Source organism: Bacillus rossius (assembly GCF_032445375.1).
Source record: "Bacillus rossius redtenbacheri isolate Brsri chromosome 9 unlocalized genomic scaffold, Brsri_v3 Brsri_v3_scf9_2, whole genome shotgun sequence".
In the NCBI taxonomy this organism is placed as follows: Eukaryota; Metazoa; Arthropoda; class Insecta; order Phasmatodea; family Bacillidae; genus Bacillus; species Bacillus rossius.
Window position 1 is genome coordinate 18,029,454 of NW_026962013.1, and position 14,940 is coordinate 18,044,393.

The 14,940-nt window shown below is 35.3% G+C and overlaps 2 protein-coding genes across 2 annotated transcripts in view; both read right to left on the minus strand.

Moving 5' to 3' along the window:
• Window positions 1-14,940, minus strand: part of LOC134543126 (protein GDAP2 homolog) — a 166,264-nt gene that overhangs the window by 75,596 nt on the left and 75,728 nt on the right. Inside the window, exons 2-3 of the mRNA XM_063387961.1 lie at window positions 6,988-7,176; window positions 2,225-2,367 (exon numbers count right to left, since the gene is read on the minus strand). Coding sequence (XP_063244031.1) covers window positions 2,225-2,367; window positions 6,988-7,172 — 328 coding nt within the window. The 5' untranslated portion in view covers window positions 7,173-7,176. The remainder of the gene's footprint in view (window positions 1-2,224; window positions 2,368-6,987; window positions 7,177-14,940) is intronic.
• On the minus strand, window positions 3,774-5,907 carry LOC134543125 (jerky protein homolog-like). Its single transcript, XM_063387960.1, has one exon. The coding sequence runs from the start codon at window positions 5,587-5,589 to the stop codon at window positions 3,949-3,951; it is 1,641 nt and encodes a 546-aa protein (XP_063244030.1). The 5' UTR covers window positions 5,590-5,907; the 3' UTR covers window positions 3,774-3,948.

Sequence of the window (14,940 nt, forward strand, 5' to 3'; positions counted from 1 at the left end):
CATCATTAAACATTACTTATGAAGATAAACTAAAGTAATAAACAAAATGAAAACATTGAATGAATGGATGCTTATTACAAAGTAAAAACATGTAACCTCACTAGAACCATCAACCTCCAACTGATACCTGTAACATGTACTTGAAGCTACAAGATAAGAAACAGGTCTTATTCCACCTTCTCTCTCTTCTTTCATGTGCGCATGTGCAGATGTACGCGTGCGCGCGCACACACACACACACACACACACACACTTACAAAAAAAAAGCTATTGTGTACAGAAGACTGAATGTAAAAAGCAAACAGAGGGATTGGAAAAACCAACCTACCGTACCATGACACACCCAAAACAAGTCTATAAGTATACATTACGCCATCATAAACCTGAAAGGTGCAACATCCCACTAACCCTACAAAATATTTATGTTGTATATTTTGAGTGTGCCTATCATGAAAATTATATCATTAATTTCAGAAAATGCAAAGTTTAAAAAAAATTTTGAAAATAAATTAACTGTATATCTGTAGATAAAAATCATAGGTTGCGCTGGTAGAAAACTACAATTGTTTCCGGGAAAGCCAAGTTCCAAATAATTAAAATTACGTAATAATATTTTTGCTATTGGATAAATTAAAAACTGTGTAAAGGCTACAAGATGATTATTCTTTAGGTCAAAAGAAACACCTGCAATCATTGTTTATTAATAACCTAATCCATTATCTAAAGTCATTGGTAAAACTTCTAATCTAAATCTGTATCTATAAATAAATATGAATATTTTTTTTTTTCCAAAAAAGATAAAAGCCCCAACAGTCTGAGAATACGTAAGTTTTGCTTAAAGATTGAATAAAATTAATGACAACACATTTCCATCAGCTATGTAGTGAACTGCTATAGCAATTGACTTATATTAAATTATGGAATGGTGGATGAATTCATGAGATAAAGTCAGTTCAAAATCACAAAGCTTTAATTTCATGCACTTTAGTCTTCCTTGTCAGTAAAAAGTAACTGTAAAGTTTTCTGCGAATGCAAACAATAGAAAATAATTTTATGCATCTTGATGTCGTCCAGGGCTACGCCCTCCCTTAAGCCCGATGTGCCGCCTTGCCGCTTCAGACCCCTTCTACACCACCCTCTGTTCCAAACCGCCGCCGTACGTGTGCATGTGTTGCTTGCGTGTGTTTAAATAACAGGCCACAGACTCCCGCGAGAGGATGCCGTAGCATCAGTGCCCCGTCCCCTTAAGTAAGCACAAGTTATATTGTAAACTTTTAATTTTTGTCCCAAGGGTTTTTTGTCACTGCAGATTGGCTGGGAGGCTTTTGTTTGATAATTTTTAGATATATTTCCGCTCATCTCTTGCCTGCACTGATAAGTAGCTACTCTCGGCTGGCGGACTGTTTAAATAATTACTTTATCAACTCTTAACAAGTCTTTGATCACCGATTACGTATGTCTCTGTGTGGCCACGCAATTTAAACCGATTCGTGCCTTGGGGCTTTTTACCTGCTTAAGAGAATATTTGTAGGGGAACATGTGAGTTCTACATAAATCTGGACATGCAAGTTAAATTGTGTCCTAATTTTTTGTCCACATGTGTAACAACTACCGCACGGCGGCGTGTGGGACACCCTAAGAGCCCACTGCATTCATTACCGTAGCATGCCCGATGCTGAGGTCTTGGCAAGTGGTACTCGAAACTAAAAGGGTCTGAATCTCGCTCCCACATGGGCTACATCACACCCTGAGAGGGGTATCAGCCGGGTCTGTGTGCCCTTTCCATACGTTGGCGCCCATTTTCAGTACGAAACCGCCCTACGAGCAGGCCCTTACTTTGCTCCCCTACCACAGGACTAATTAATGAAAATTTGTCCCAGGTCAAGTTAAAATCAATCTGTAAATGGGTACTGAGTAAAATTCATCTACAGGAAAGTATGTACACAGCCTACACTAGGATGATCCATAATCAGTAAAAACAAGACTCATACGGTCAAAGTTCAAAATATTTTTAAAGTAGGTAAACTATTAACTTATGAAGTTACTTTTTTTGTTTAGTACTGAAAATATTCTAAGAAAACTGTTTATGTAGACGCATCTATGCTGCTTATTAGGCAATTAGGTTCCTTGAATGATGGCACACCTTCCACACAACATCAAATCAGATAGCTACGACTGATCAAACATCGAAAAATATTTGATGCCAGTTCAGTGATGCACCCACCTCTTACTTCCTCTTGAATCTCCTTCAGCAGTCCGGGCCCTGCTCTCGCAAAGATTCCGTCTGATATCGGGTTCCTCTCATTTAGCGACTCATTGGTGGTGTTGACAACAGCATCTACATTCAGCGATGCAATGTTTCCCACCCTGAAAAACAACAGGTGAAAAACTTTTATTTCATTATAAAAATGTTTATGCTGGCACACTGCATAATTTAAAACAAATGTTTAAAGCTCTTTCGTGAAATATTTATTGAATTTAATTAATTTCTTTGAACGAAATTTGCCTCTTCAATGCAAACACAGATGCAATTAATTACACAATCATTTAAAATATCATTAAAAAAATTTTACCAGTGATGATTAAAAACTTTTTTGGATACAATTGCAGTTATTATAGCTGAATGAATGAAGATTATAAACAACAAAAACAATGGTAACAAAGACAACAGCAACTCAACCACAAACTAAAACACAAGAGAAATTGTGGCTTAAGACGAGTGGGCACTAACCAGCAAGATGGACACTGCAACAATTTTGTCAAAACACTACAGCTTGCAGATAAAAGAGAGAATGTTGCTGCACATCACCAGTGATACAACATGGTGCCAACACGACAAGACAGTGACTGGAATACCTGCAAGTGCTTGCCTAATCAGCTTTTGCAACCACCTCCAACTCCTGCCGATGAGCTTGGCAGAACATGAGTCTAAGTCTCACATTTATAAAAAATTTCAACTCAACCTTTAGAAAGTTTTACTTCTATTTTGCTGAAATTGTAAAGTAAAAAATTATACAAGTTTTAGAAAATAATTAGTTTATACAGGAAAATATGCTTTTAGTTAACTAATATATTCTTGTGTGGATAAATTTGATTAAGAAAGCAATTTCTTAATACAAACAGATGTAGATGTTTCATTGCAACAGAAAATAAATTCTCACACTCCAGTCCCATTATTAAGAACATTAAGAGACAGGAAACTATGAGATATCACTCTCGAGTCCCACAGCATTTTATGTACAGCTTTATCATCATGACCATCGGTCTTCCATTGCCTTTTAAAAAAGTTGAAAGAAAAGTATTTTAACTAAATAAATAGCATCAATATATTGTCAGATGCATGAAAGATTTAATTTTTAACAAAAAGATTTAACAATGATTTTTGTTTTTTTTAAGTGGCTATGTGTAGGCCTTGTTTTATTTAGTATAAAAAAAATCTTATTTTATAACTTCTGTTTCTGAGTGTTTGAGGATATATTTTCCCTTGAAATCACACTTACCTCCTTTTCATTTCATGAGCTATGAATAAAAAAAATTTACTTTCTACTGGTTATGAATATCTTACTACAGATAAACTTAACAACAAAGTTCAAGGAAGCTTCAGAAAAGGGATGGGCCAGTTTCTCAACAGTGACTTCAGGAAGTAAGGAAAAACCAAAATGAGGTGGCCACTGGAATGCAAGTCCAGTGTCTCACTCCTGCACCATCTATGGATGGCAATGATACAGTAGAACTCCAATTATCCGAATTAATGGGGACCGAGACCCATTCGGATAATCAAACATTCGGATAATCGGATTTTTTTTAAAAAAATTGCCATTGGAGAGAATAAAAGCTACGTTTTGATATTGCACTATTTTTTTATTGAATTAAATGAAAGAAACATGAAATTTTCACATGTTTTAAATATAAATAAAATGTACTTATGTACAAGTTTAGAAATAAAAATCATTGTTTTTTAAACATCTCCGTCAATGTAAGCTGTTTTGCGGTCTTCAACCGTTTTCGGGCAGCCAGGTCACGCATTCGCTTGACGGTGAGCAGTTGCAAGTGGTCACACTCGGGCTGACGCTCCATCCACTTCAAAGCAGTCTCGAGGCCGGCAAATGCTTCACTAGCTGATGGTCCAGCGTCTACTTCAACATCAGCAGAAAGTTCTTCTTCCACTTCCACTTCAACATCTTCTCTCACACTTACAACAATTTCATCGTCATTGAGAATTTGAAAACCAGGGTCAGACGTGTCACAAGCCATCCACTCTCCTACATCTTCAGCACTTACTTCTGTACAACCAGGAATTTTTACAATCATTTTTCTTATTTCCTCTAGTGACAACGCATCTTTATCATCATCATCCTCTCCATATTCTTGTTTCTCATTTTCTTCAGATTCTTTTTTTTTGTTCTTCTCAGACGGTAGGCCTTTCAGTTTATTCCACGCACGTCTTAGCGTCAGTGCCGTAACCAAACTCCAAGCTTCCGCTACCATGTAACAGCAGTCCTTTAAATTTATTTTGCTATGATTTGCCAAAACCAATTCTTCATCTTCAGCACCTTCGATCAGCAGTTTTCTCAGCAGTTGCCTTCTGTAATGGCGCTTCATTGTTTCAATAACAGACTGGTCCATGGGTTGCAGCAAACTTGTAACATTGGGAGGCAAAAACGTCGTTTTAAACTGCCCATTCTCTCTTTCCAACAGTTCTGCTGTAGGATGAGTGGGTGCGTTATCAACAATTAAAAGCACCTTACTGCCTTCTTTTCCCACCGATTTTTGGTGCTTTTTCACTTCAGGAATAAACACTTCATCATACCATTCGGTAAACAAAGCTGCAGTCATCCAGGCCTTGGGTTGACTTTTGTAGAAGAGTGGAAGTTTTTTTACGTTTTTAAATGCTCTTGGATTTCTTGATTTTCCTATCAAAAGAAGTGGCAGTTTATGATTTCCAGTGGAGTTGGCACAGTTAAGCACTGTAACACGTTCTTTACTGACCTTATGTCCAGGGGCACTAGATTCCCTTTTAGAAGCCAAAGTGGTTTTTGGTAATGCTTTCCAAACAAGGCCAGTTTCATCGGCATTATAAACAAACTCCGGATCATAGGATTCTGATGCAGTTTTAAATTTTTCAATAAAATTTTCAGCAGCTGCAGAGTCTGCTGAAAGCTTCTCACCAGCCAAATCTAACTCGCGTACACCATGCCTGAATTTAAAATTCCTTAGCCAGCCGTTACTAGCCTTAAAATATGAATAACCAAGCTTTTCTGCTAAGATTTTGGCTTTTTCACAAAGGATTGGACCTGAAATCGGATTTCCCATAGAACGTTGCTGCAAAAACCATTTAAACACGGCATCTTCCAAATTTTTGTTGGTTGCTGTCTTCATTGTTTTCCTGGAGGAACTTCCATCTTCATTTTCAAGCACCGAAACAAAGTTTAAAAGTGTTGACTTACTGTTTTTAATGTCAGAAATTGTTGCTTGTCCAACACCATAAATCTCAGACAACTTCTTACCCGTTACACCTTTATCGAGTTGCTCTATAATTTTCAGTTTGTCCGCTAACGATAGCACAACACGTTTTCTTTTCGAAGCCATGGTATAAAAACAATACAGTACATACGTATTGTACACGCACAAACAAAAGTAAGCCGTAGCGAAAGAGTAGCGTCCTCGAGCAAGGTCAATAGCACACTGGCTAATCAAAACAAACAATGACAGGTGCGCCGTGACTGCAATGCGCCGGAACTTGTCTTAACTTGCCGTTGTGCCTACACACGCGGGGGGAAGTCAGTGTAGGCACAACGGCAAGTTAAGACAAGTCAAGTCAAGACTTGTTTGTGATTCGGATAATCGGCGATTCGGATAGTCGGAGTTCGGATAATTGGAGTTCTACTGTATAGAGAAATATCAGTAATATCTATATTGCAGGTTCAATAATTTGGCATCAATATTTTGTACTACTAAATTGAAATTGAATAAAATAATATTTTTCAAGTAAAAAAAAAAAAATTAAAATTACCTGTAAATAAAATTTGCAGAAAAAAAATAAAATAAAATAGTGAACCAAAGGCTTTGGAAGGAAAAATAATTATTACTCAAAATAAAGGATAAAGTTCAGAGTAGGGAATTTCATAGGTATGTAAGTTGAAGCATTGCAATGCAGTTACAGGTTGACAGGTTGGGCAAGGGCAGTTTGACTGTTGGAAAAAATATAAAAGATTTTTGGTTTCGCTTTTGCTAGAAAAAAAACTAACTTGTACTATGAAATTTCTTTATATTAGCTTTAGCTATGTCAAGAACTAAATATAAGAAAAACTTAAATCATAATTATTTTTTATTTATTTATTTATTTATTTGTAATTGTAACATGCCAACTAACAGGACAAAGCCTTTAATGGTTGTCACACAATTAGATACATATACACTCACAATAATAAATATAAATGAAAAACACAAAACAATACAATATAATACATATAAAAACAAAACACACATAACGAAGACAATAAAACAAAATTCAAACGTTACAATTTAGACAATACAGAACTAAAACACACATGATCATTAAGAACTAAGGAAAATAAATAAAGTCTTTATCAAATTTATTAAAATTGGTTATCAGCCTAAAGATAAGACCATTATTTCTGTTAACTGTACATGAAGTGGAAGTTAAACGACTGTTAAAAGGAGGTACTCTTGAACCGGCGTTGTCAAGTATATATATTTACAGTTCAATTTGTTAGTATAGCAGTTTTTAATGAAAACAGAGCCAATATAATAAGTAAATGCATGGTTAAAAGTTTGAACGTAGTAACGGACCGACAAATGGAAAATATCAATGTTTTCAGGCCCATATTGTATCGGTATTGATACAATTGAAGCGGTATGTTGAAAGACCAGGGAAGAAGGACCATTTCATCGTTATCGATATGGGGAAAGACCGATATGCTGGTAGCGCCATCCCGCTCCAGGGAGGAAAGAGACCCCGCTCACCACAGCACGACCTTCTTGTTGAGCCTGTGGTTGCAGGGGAAGGGGCTGGCGACGTGGCGCCTGTCCTCCGCCAAGCTGCTGTAGTCGGTGGGGCGGTGGGCGGGCGCGACCTGGGCCCACGGCTGGAGCGCTCCGGCCTCCACCACATCGGCCGCCTTGCCCAGGGGGTCCATTACCAGCCTCATCCACCTGCACACACGCGTCAACGCTGAGCCAGGGGCGCAACAACTACATTTCCAAAGGGGGAGGGGGGGAGGGGGGGGGGGCAATATATATATATATATATATATATATATATATATATATATTTTATTTATTTGGAATTTGTCACATGGCCACCAAAAGTCATAGACTTTAGTGGTGGGCACTACACGTAACAACAAGAGCACAGTTATCACTACCAGTGTATGGACTCCCACCTCCGTCGGTACCATAGGAGGAAAACATCTACCTTTTTATAAAGAATCATCGATCCCCCCCTATTTAAGTCCGGGGGGTCCCCTCCCCCGGGAAAATTTTGCATTTCAAGGTTGGAAAATGGTGCTATTTAAGCAGTTTTTTATCGTGTTATGGAGAGCTTTAAATCATGTCAGCGCTTTATGTGTTAACAGTTTGTCCTTTGAATGATCCGTAAGCAGGGGCGCAACAACTTAATTTCCAAAGGGGGAGGGGCAATATACCTTTATATAAAGAATCATCGATCCCCCCCCCCCCCCCGGCTTCAATAGGGGGCCCCTCCCCCGGGAAAATTTTGTTATTTCAAGGTGGAAAATGGTGCTATTTAAGAAGTTTTATTATTACCTAAAAATTTATTACGCAGCACTCTCTTGCCCCCGTTTGCCCCCACTTCAAGGTTTCAGAGGGGGGGGGGGGCAAAATACCCTTCCCCCCCCTGTTGATGCGGCCCTGACGCTGACACACCAGACAGTGCCTACATAGCGCTTACTGTACACTGACAATTCCGTCTGCACCACCTCAGAAAGTCGTTCACGTTCAACGCTTATTTGTGAATATGTTTTATAACGTGACTTGTGATCAAACCGTAATTTTAACTTTCTAAATGTGATCATGTTGACTCCTTAAAACATTTTTAATGTTGAGACCAGTTTCAAAAAGTGTTTAGGAATATAGGTGAAAATAAAAAAACTGCTGCACCGTCATATTGGTGTCCTTTTTTTCTTGAAATCACGCTCGTCAAGATATCACACTGTTTTGCGCATGCCTCGCTGATGTATTTGGATAATTAATAGGATGCTATTAAATTATGGATAGCACCTCAAATGTTAAGCTATCAGGAGACCTTGTAAATGTTTATGTTTAAGTACCAACATTGACGTTAAGTTTTTCGTGCCCATGTGTGTTTGAATTTAGGTTAACCGACAGTTTAAATCATCAATGAACACAACCTTTTGTAAATAATAAAACCTTATAAAATTCATGAAATTATTTTCATGAATATCAAGACACAGAAATAAAAATGTAGACAATATTTTATTAAAATGTAAAAATGTATTAAAATAGACCTAGATCCTGAACCCAAAGAATTCTAAAAACACAACTTAGATCATGACATCTTTTGGGGAAAAAAACGTTTCCTTGGTTTCATGCTGCATGTTAATTAGTGTCAGAATCATTTTGTGGCCGATTTCAGAGAAAATAAAAAAAGGAATATGTTTAACATGGAAGTGAGATCTCTGTTTACTTCTACACACCTTGGGTCAGCGCATGTACAAGAACGTAGCCAGGAGGGATGTTCAGGAGTCGTACTCCTCCCTTCTACGATTTTTAATAAATAATAATGTAAAAAAACAGAATAAAAATATTATTACAGCAACTGAGCATCATAAGGTTACAGAGAGATTATTTTTGGCAGAATTATTGTAATCCTTATTGCGCTAAAATAATGTATTTCATTCCCATGCCTCACACACAGAAGCGGCAAGAATTTCATTTCCAAGTCGTCCATATTTAAAGCCTATTTGCACATGTGTTACTCTTTCATACTAACTTTACTAGTGTTTTCATGTATTTAATAATATCCACACACACACCACACAGTCACAGACACATGCGTGTGAGCATATTTATGACTTGCTTTAACAAAATCATTACACATTTGACTTATAAACAAATTATTTAAGATGATTAAATAAAAACCAAGATATAAAATGTTCAGTTCTCTTTTCTCCAACAAACTCATTACTTAAATTTCTAAATGTAAACATTGGAGTAATTATATGTGTAAAATTAATTATGAAGAAAAATTTACTAAAGAAAAAATAATATAATGGTAACACTTCACAAAATCCCTGGCATTGACATTTCTAGAGAGCACTGCCAAACATTTACTTCCAAACCCTCCAATGGCGCATAAAAGGTAATTTTATACAGTAAATTTATATATAGTCTACCCCAAATTACATACCAATTAGCGTATCTGAAACTTTGTTTGTTTTATGACTACCTATATACTTTGTATTATATAATAGCATAAATTTTAAAACACATGTGTACTCTAATACAATTTAAATGAACGGTACAAAATTGTCATTGCTGAACCTGGTTACCTTTTATAATGTATGTAAGGGTAAAAATTTTTTTTTTCAAATGTTAATATCAGTTTCTTAATGCCTTTTGATTTTTTTTATATGCAATTTTAAATACTAAAAAGTTTCCATTTAAACTGACTTGTTCCACAGCCTTATTATTTTCCACCATAATAATAGGATCTACAGAATGTATTGAATAAATAAAAATGAACACAGTAAGGCCATGTTTACAAACTATCACAACAAGCAAAACCACAAGAAAATCACAGTCATTTACAATGCGAGAGAGTTGTAATATGTTACCAATCCTACAAATAGCAATTGGTAAACCATAGAAAACCAATTTCTTCTCTGGACTTCTTTTCTTTACATAGTTTATAAACCTAACCTTAACTTCAGCTGCAGAGGTTGGTTATGAACTTTACTGAACATGAATGCTCTCAGGTACACATATGGCTTAAGTAATTTGGCAGACACAATACAGTTTGATCTTTGAAAATATAACTTTATACATCTATTGGCTATGCCAACAAATAACAAACATGTCAAGCTTTTATTTCACGGTCTTGATAATATTTTTTGAAAGTGTTAAAAATAAATTTCATAATAATATTTCCTAGTGTGATCCAAACCAGTGATTCAAAATAATAAGTCATACAGACAGGCTTTAAACAATCTAACTTAAGTGCTTTATGGTACTGTTTAGATTTCCATAATCAAAACAAGTCATTGTTTTTGACATTTACGAAAGTGTGAGAAAAAATTACCCAACATGACTGTGTGTAAAAATTTAAAAAAAAAAAAGTCTCTTCACCAAGGACTCTCAAGGAATGATATAATGGTGTGGAAGCCTCCATGACTCAACGGTTTCTTCCACTACAGACACGTCCTCTGTGCTGTCTCTAACTCCTCGGGCAGCTGCCGACACTCGACACGATGACCCTTGACCTCTGCGAGGCAGGCGCTCGTGGGAGTGTCCTCTACAAGACTCTCTCCCGTCTCCTCTCCATGCCCAGAGGAGGCTACCAACACGCTGATGCACAAATGTGTCTCCCAAACTATTAAAAACCCATTTGTCAGATTGATATGGCATACTTTTTCTGGGGAAAGGGAGTTACCAGTAGAGACAAGATTTTAAGGTTTTATTTTTAGCCCAATTTTGTTTATAAAACACAGTAATTCTGTGTTATTGTTTTTATTTTTTTTAAGCTGTTTTCTAATACTTACTCCACTGAACTAGTGGTAAAACTGATTTGCTGCAGTTTTATGATAAAATATTATATAATTAATTGGTCTAAAACAGATGCTTCCAAACAATAGAAATAAATTAACCAACATTTGTGGTTTAAAAGTAATCCAATAAGAGATGCACAATAAAACAAATTAATTTTTCTGATCCATGCTCATTGGTACAATTTTTTGTCCAGAAACGACATTCCTTGAATTTCAAACATTATCGTGCCTTTTTTTTTTTTTGCACGAGACTGCGCTGTTAGAACTGTCAAGATATATATATTTTAGGGAGAGATCCTGTGTGCACTGTTAGACCAATTTGGGATCCACGACATTTTGAGACAGTGCGCGCAAAAATGGTCATTGCTCTGCACAAAATTACTTTGTGGAGCTAAGTGCTCATATTATCCCAGCTTTTCGGACTGTGTGTGGAGACATGCGCAAGCAAATAACATGTGTCTTTAGCAACTTGTTGGAAGGTTTTCGTAGAGGATATAGTGATTACTTTTTTAAAACTGTTGTGGAACTTTGCATGATTAGCACGACGAGAGGTTTGTGGAAATGGGCCGCTTTGTTTTTTTTCTCCCCTAGTTTTGCGAGATCATTAGCTGTGGGCATTGCCAAGAATAGCTTTAACAGTTATAGTGGGGCTTGCACTTTTATTTTATATGTTAGTATTTAAGGAATAATGGCATTCAGTAAATTTGAACTTTTTGCAAATACCATGTGGGTAGGATTTTTTGAAAAATTTTTATAGACTCCTTGCTGATGTCAAGTATTAATCTAGTTTTTTTTTTCATGCCCTACCGTTGTATATAATTATTTGTAAAGATCTTTGCATTTATGTCCTCCTTAACTTTTGTAATTATGGCATACATTTTATTTATGTAATTTTCATTACAAAAAGGATTAATCTCCTAGAGTACTGAATTTAAGCTTTGGATTAATTATTTTAATGTGCTGCAGCACCATTCATAGCAAATGGTATAACAAGTCATGTGCCAGCCAAATCATACTGGTGTCTAATTTCTTTGAGTATACTGAAGTAGTAAATCTTGTTACCCCATTTGGTAGTACCTACTTTTTTCTTGGTCGGATACAGTGATGAATTATTTTAACTACTCTAATTCGGTCAGAAACTTTTATAGGTGTTTCATGTCTAAAAATTATTCTGAATAAAAGAAAATCATTTCCATTTTTATTCTTAAAAAAATACAGTTTGAAAATGAAATACGGAGACATATTTTCGAGAACTAAATATTTTACCATATTACTCCGAATATGTTTATCGTTTACTGTTATTTACAAAAGAAAATGTGGAAAATTTTAAAGAAACTCATTTTATCGATTATTATGAAACTAGGTATCAATATAAACTCAAACCTAAGTGTTTTAAAACTACGTTATATGCAAAGGGAGTTCAACATAAAGGTATTACGCTTTTTAATAAGTTGCCTAAAAACTTATTACTTCTAAACAATCATAATGAATTTAAGAAAGAACTCAGAAATTTTATAGTTAAAAAATTTTTTTATTCAATATCAGATATCAATGATTTTTAACATGTTATTATTATGTAATACAGGCCTTTTGATATATTTATAATATAGGAAACTTTATTCATTGATTTTAATCTGTGATTGTAATTTGTAATGAGTGTTGAAAAAGGAATTTATGTATATATTGTAAATATGCATACTTATATTAATTTGACTAAGCCCATATCCCCAAGTGTATTATGAAACACAGGCCTTTTGATATATCTATAATATGGGAAATTTTATTCTTTAATTTTAATTTGTGACTGTAATTTGTTATGAGTATTGAAAAAGGAATGTATGTATATATAGTAAATATGTATACTTATTTTAATTTGACTAAGCCCATATCCCCAAGTGTAATGCTTGTAAGGGGATCTAGTGGTGGATTTTAATAAATAAATAAATAAATAAAACTCATCCGCCTTCAGCGTGTTCTTAAGCGCTTTTCATCAACAAATGCCACTCGGATATCTGGAACAGTTTACAAATTATTGTGCGATTTGTTTCTGAAGCTCTGGCACACCGTGTACGTGTGCGGTTAAAAGATCAATTTAGACATTCAAACAATAAAATATTGTCACGGCGTACAAACTTGTTGTGCCTGCTCCTCGGAAACGAGAGGTTTCCGCCCCGGCACCGCCTGGACATCGATACCCGCCCCGACACACCGACGTCCCAGCGTCCGGGACTGGCGGGTGTTGCGTAACGACCACGACCACCGCCGAAGGCCGCGGTTCCCCCGCCACGTATAGAGTGTCCCACTCGCAGTTGCCAGTGCCAGGCTGTTACTACCCGGCTTGCTAACATTCACATTAAAGATATGCCATCGTTAGTTATAATAAGTCACATTTTTTTTAATTATCTTATTTGTTTATTTTCGTAAGACCATGAAATAGTGTTTATCGATAACATTGTAGTAATTCCGAAGAATAAAAAAAAATTAATGCTACACACTATTATTGACGTGACAACGTCTAATAAATCGATGAACGCCGGCTGCACGCACGAAAACGTGTCCCGTAACGCACATTGTCCCACTACGGATGTGTCCCGTTACGCTCATTGTACTCATGCGTCGTATCTCTCTTCCACTCGATTGGAACAACCATAGATTTGACTTTTCAATCACGTTTTCGTCGTTTGAATTATTAATATTATGTAATTTAACTATCATCCACCGATTTTCAGCACAATTGTTATAGTTATTAAAAAGTAATGTCGAATTTTCAAATACGTTTTATTTTTACGAACAATGGTGTTTTACAGTTATACCTAATAATTCAAATTACATCAGGAATCTTTTGCACAATGTTTTAAAAAATATTGTAACACATTATAAATAAGTTTGGTGTATTTAGGATGCGTATTTGTTATAAAATCGTATTATAAAAACGAAATAATATTATTCCCCTATAGTGCTGTCATCTACGGTGACGGACGCGAATCGTGCCATCTATCAGCTTCCGCAGGAACCAGGCACTCGTTAATACATATTTTCCTTTGTTTATTGCGAGGGGGGTTATTATTAATGAATTATAAATAAAATTTCGTGGCCGGGGCCACAATTTCATATCATTTTGAGCACTGGAAGACATAAAAACGTTAACTATTCTCGACGAATTTTAATCTGTGGTTTTGATTGCTTATTGCAACAACAATTTCGGCAATAAAGGTTAATTATACTTGCATTTTAAAAATCTGATAAATAGTATAATTTAAGTATTTATTCTTTTATTATTAAAAAAAGTAGCATCTGTCGGCGAGCGCAGTAATAATAGGTTATGTTAGATATTTGATTACAGTTTATTTATATGAAAACTGGTTCATAATTATATTTAAACTAAAAGTTAATGTGGTTTTCATTGCTTATTACAACAATTTCGGCAATAAAGGTTAATTATTCTTGCATTTTAAAAATATCATTACTAGTATAATTTCAAGTATTTATTCTTTTTTTATTTAAAAAAGTAGCATCTGTCGGCGAGTGCAGTAATAATAGGTTATGTTACAAATGACTAAAAAATTATGGTGATTCATATAATTGGTGATAAATATTTGATTACAGTTTATTTATATGAAAACTTGTTCATAATTATATTTAAACTTTATAGCTAAACGCCAGTTTTTAAAATTAATTACAAGTCATATGCACGTGAACTGTTTCGTCGACTGTTTATAAAGTGAAGTGAAAAAGTTAATGTGGTTTTCATTGCTTATTACAACAACAATTTCGGCAATAAAGGTTAATTATTCTTGCATTTTAAAAATCTGATTACTAGTATAATTTCAAGTATTTATTCTTTTATTATTAAAATAAAAATGATTCAATTTTATTCATAAAAGTATGCAATCATTTCATCAATGTTTTGTTATGACGTCACGTTAAACTATCGTCCGTAAACCGACTTTTACAGACAACCAATTTTTTTTAACTGTGTTTTTAAGAGAGTGGAAAAGGCTACAACAAGCGTTTTCAGAATAATTTATTCTTGAAAGGACCCACGGGTCTTTCATTACACCTTTATCTTTATTTCTCCACTATATAATGTGGTTACCGCTCAGATGGCGCGACGAGAAGACCGCGCGCCAGTTCAGAGCCTTGCGCTTAGAGGCGATACCGCGCTAGAAGC

Excerpts from the sequence above, each read along its gene's own strand:
- LOC134543125 (XM_063387960.1), bottom strand. The coding sequence starts at position 5,589 with ATGGCTTCGAAAAGAAAACGTGTTGTGCTATCGTTAGCGGACAAACTG.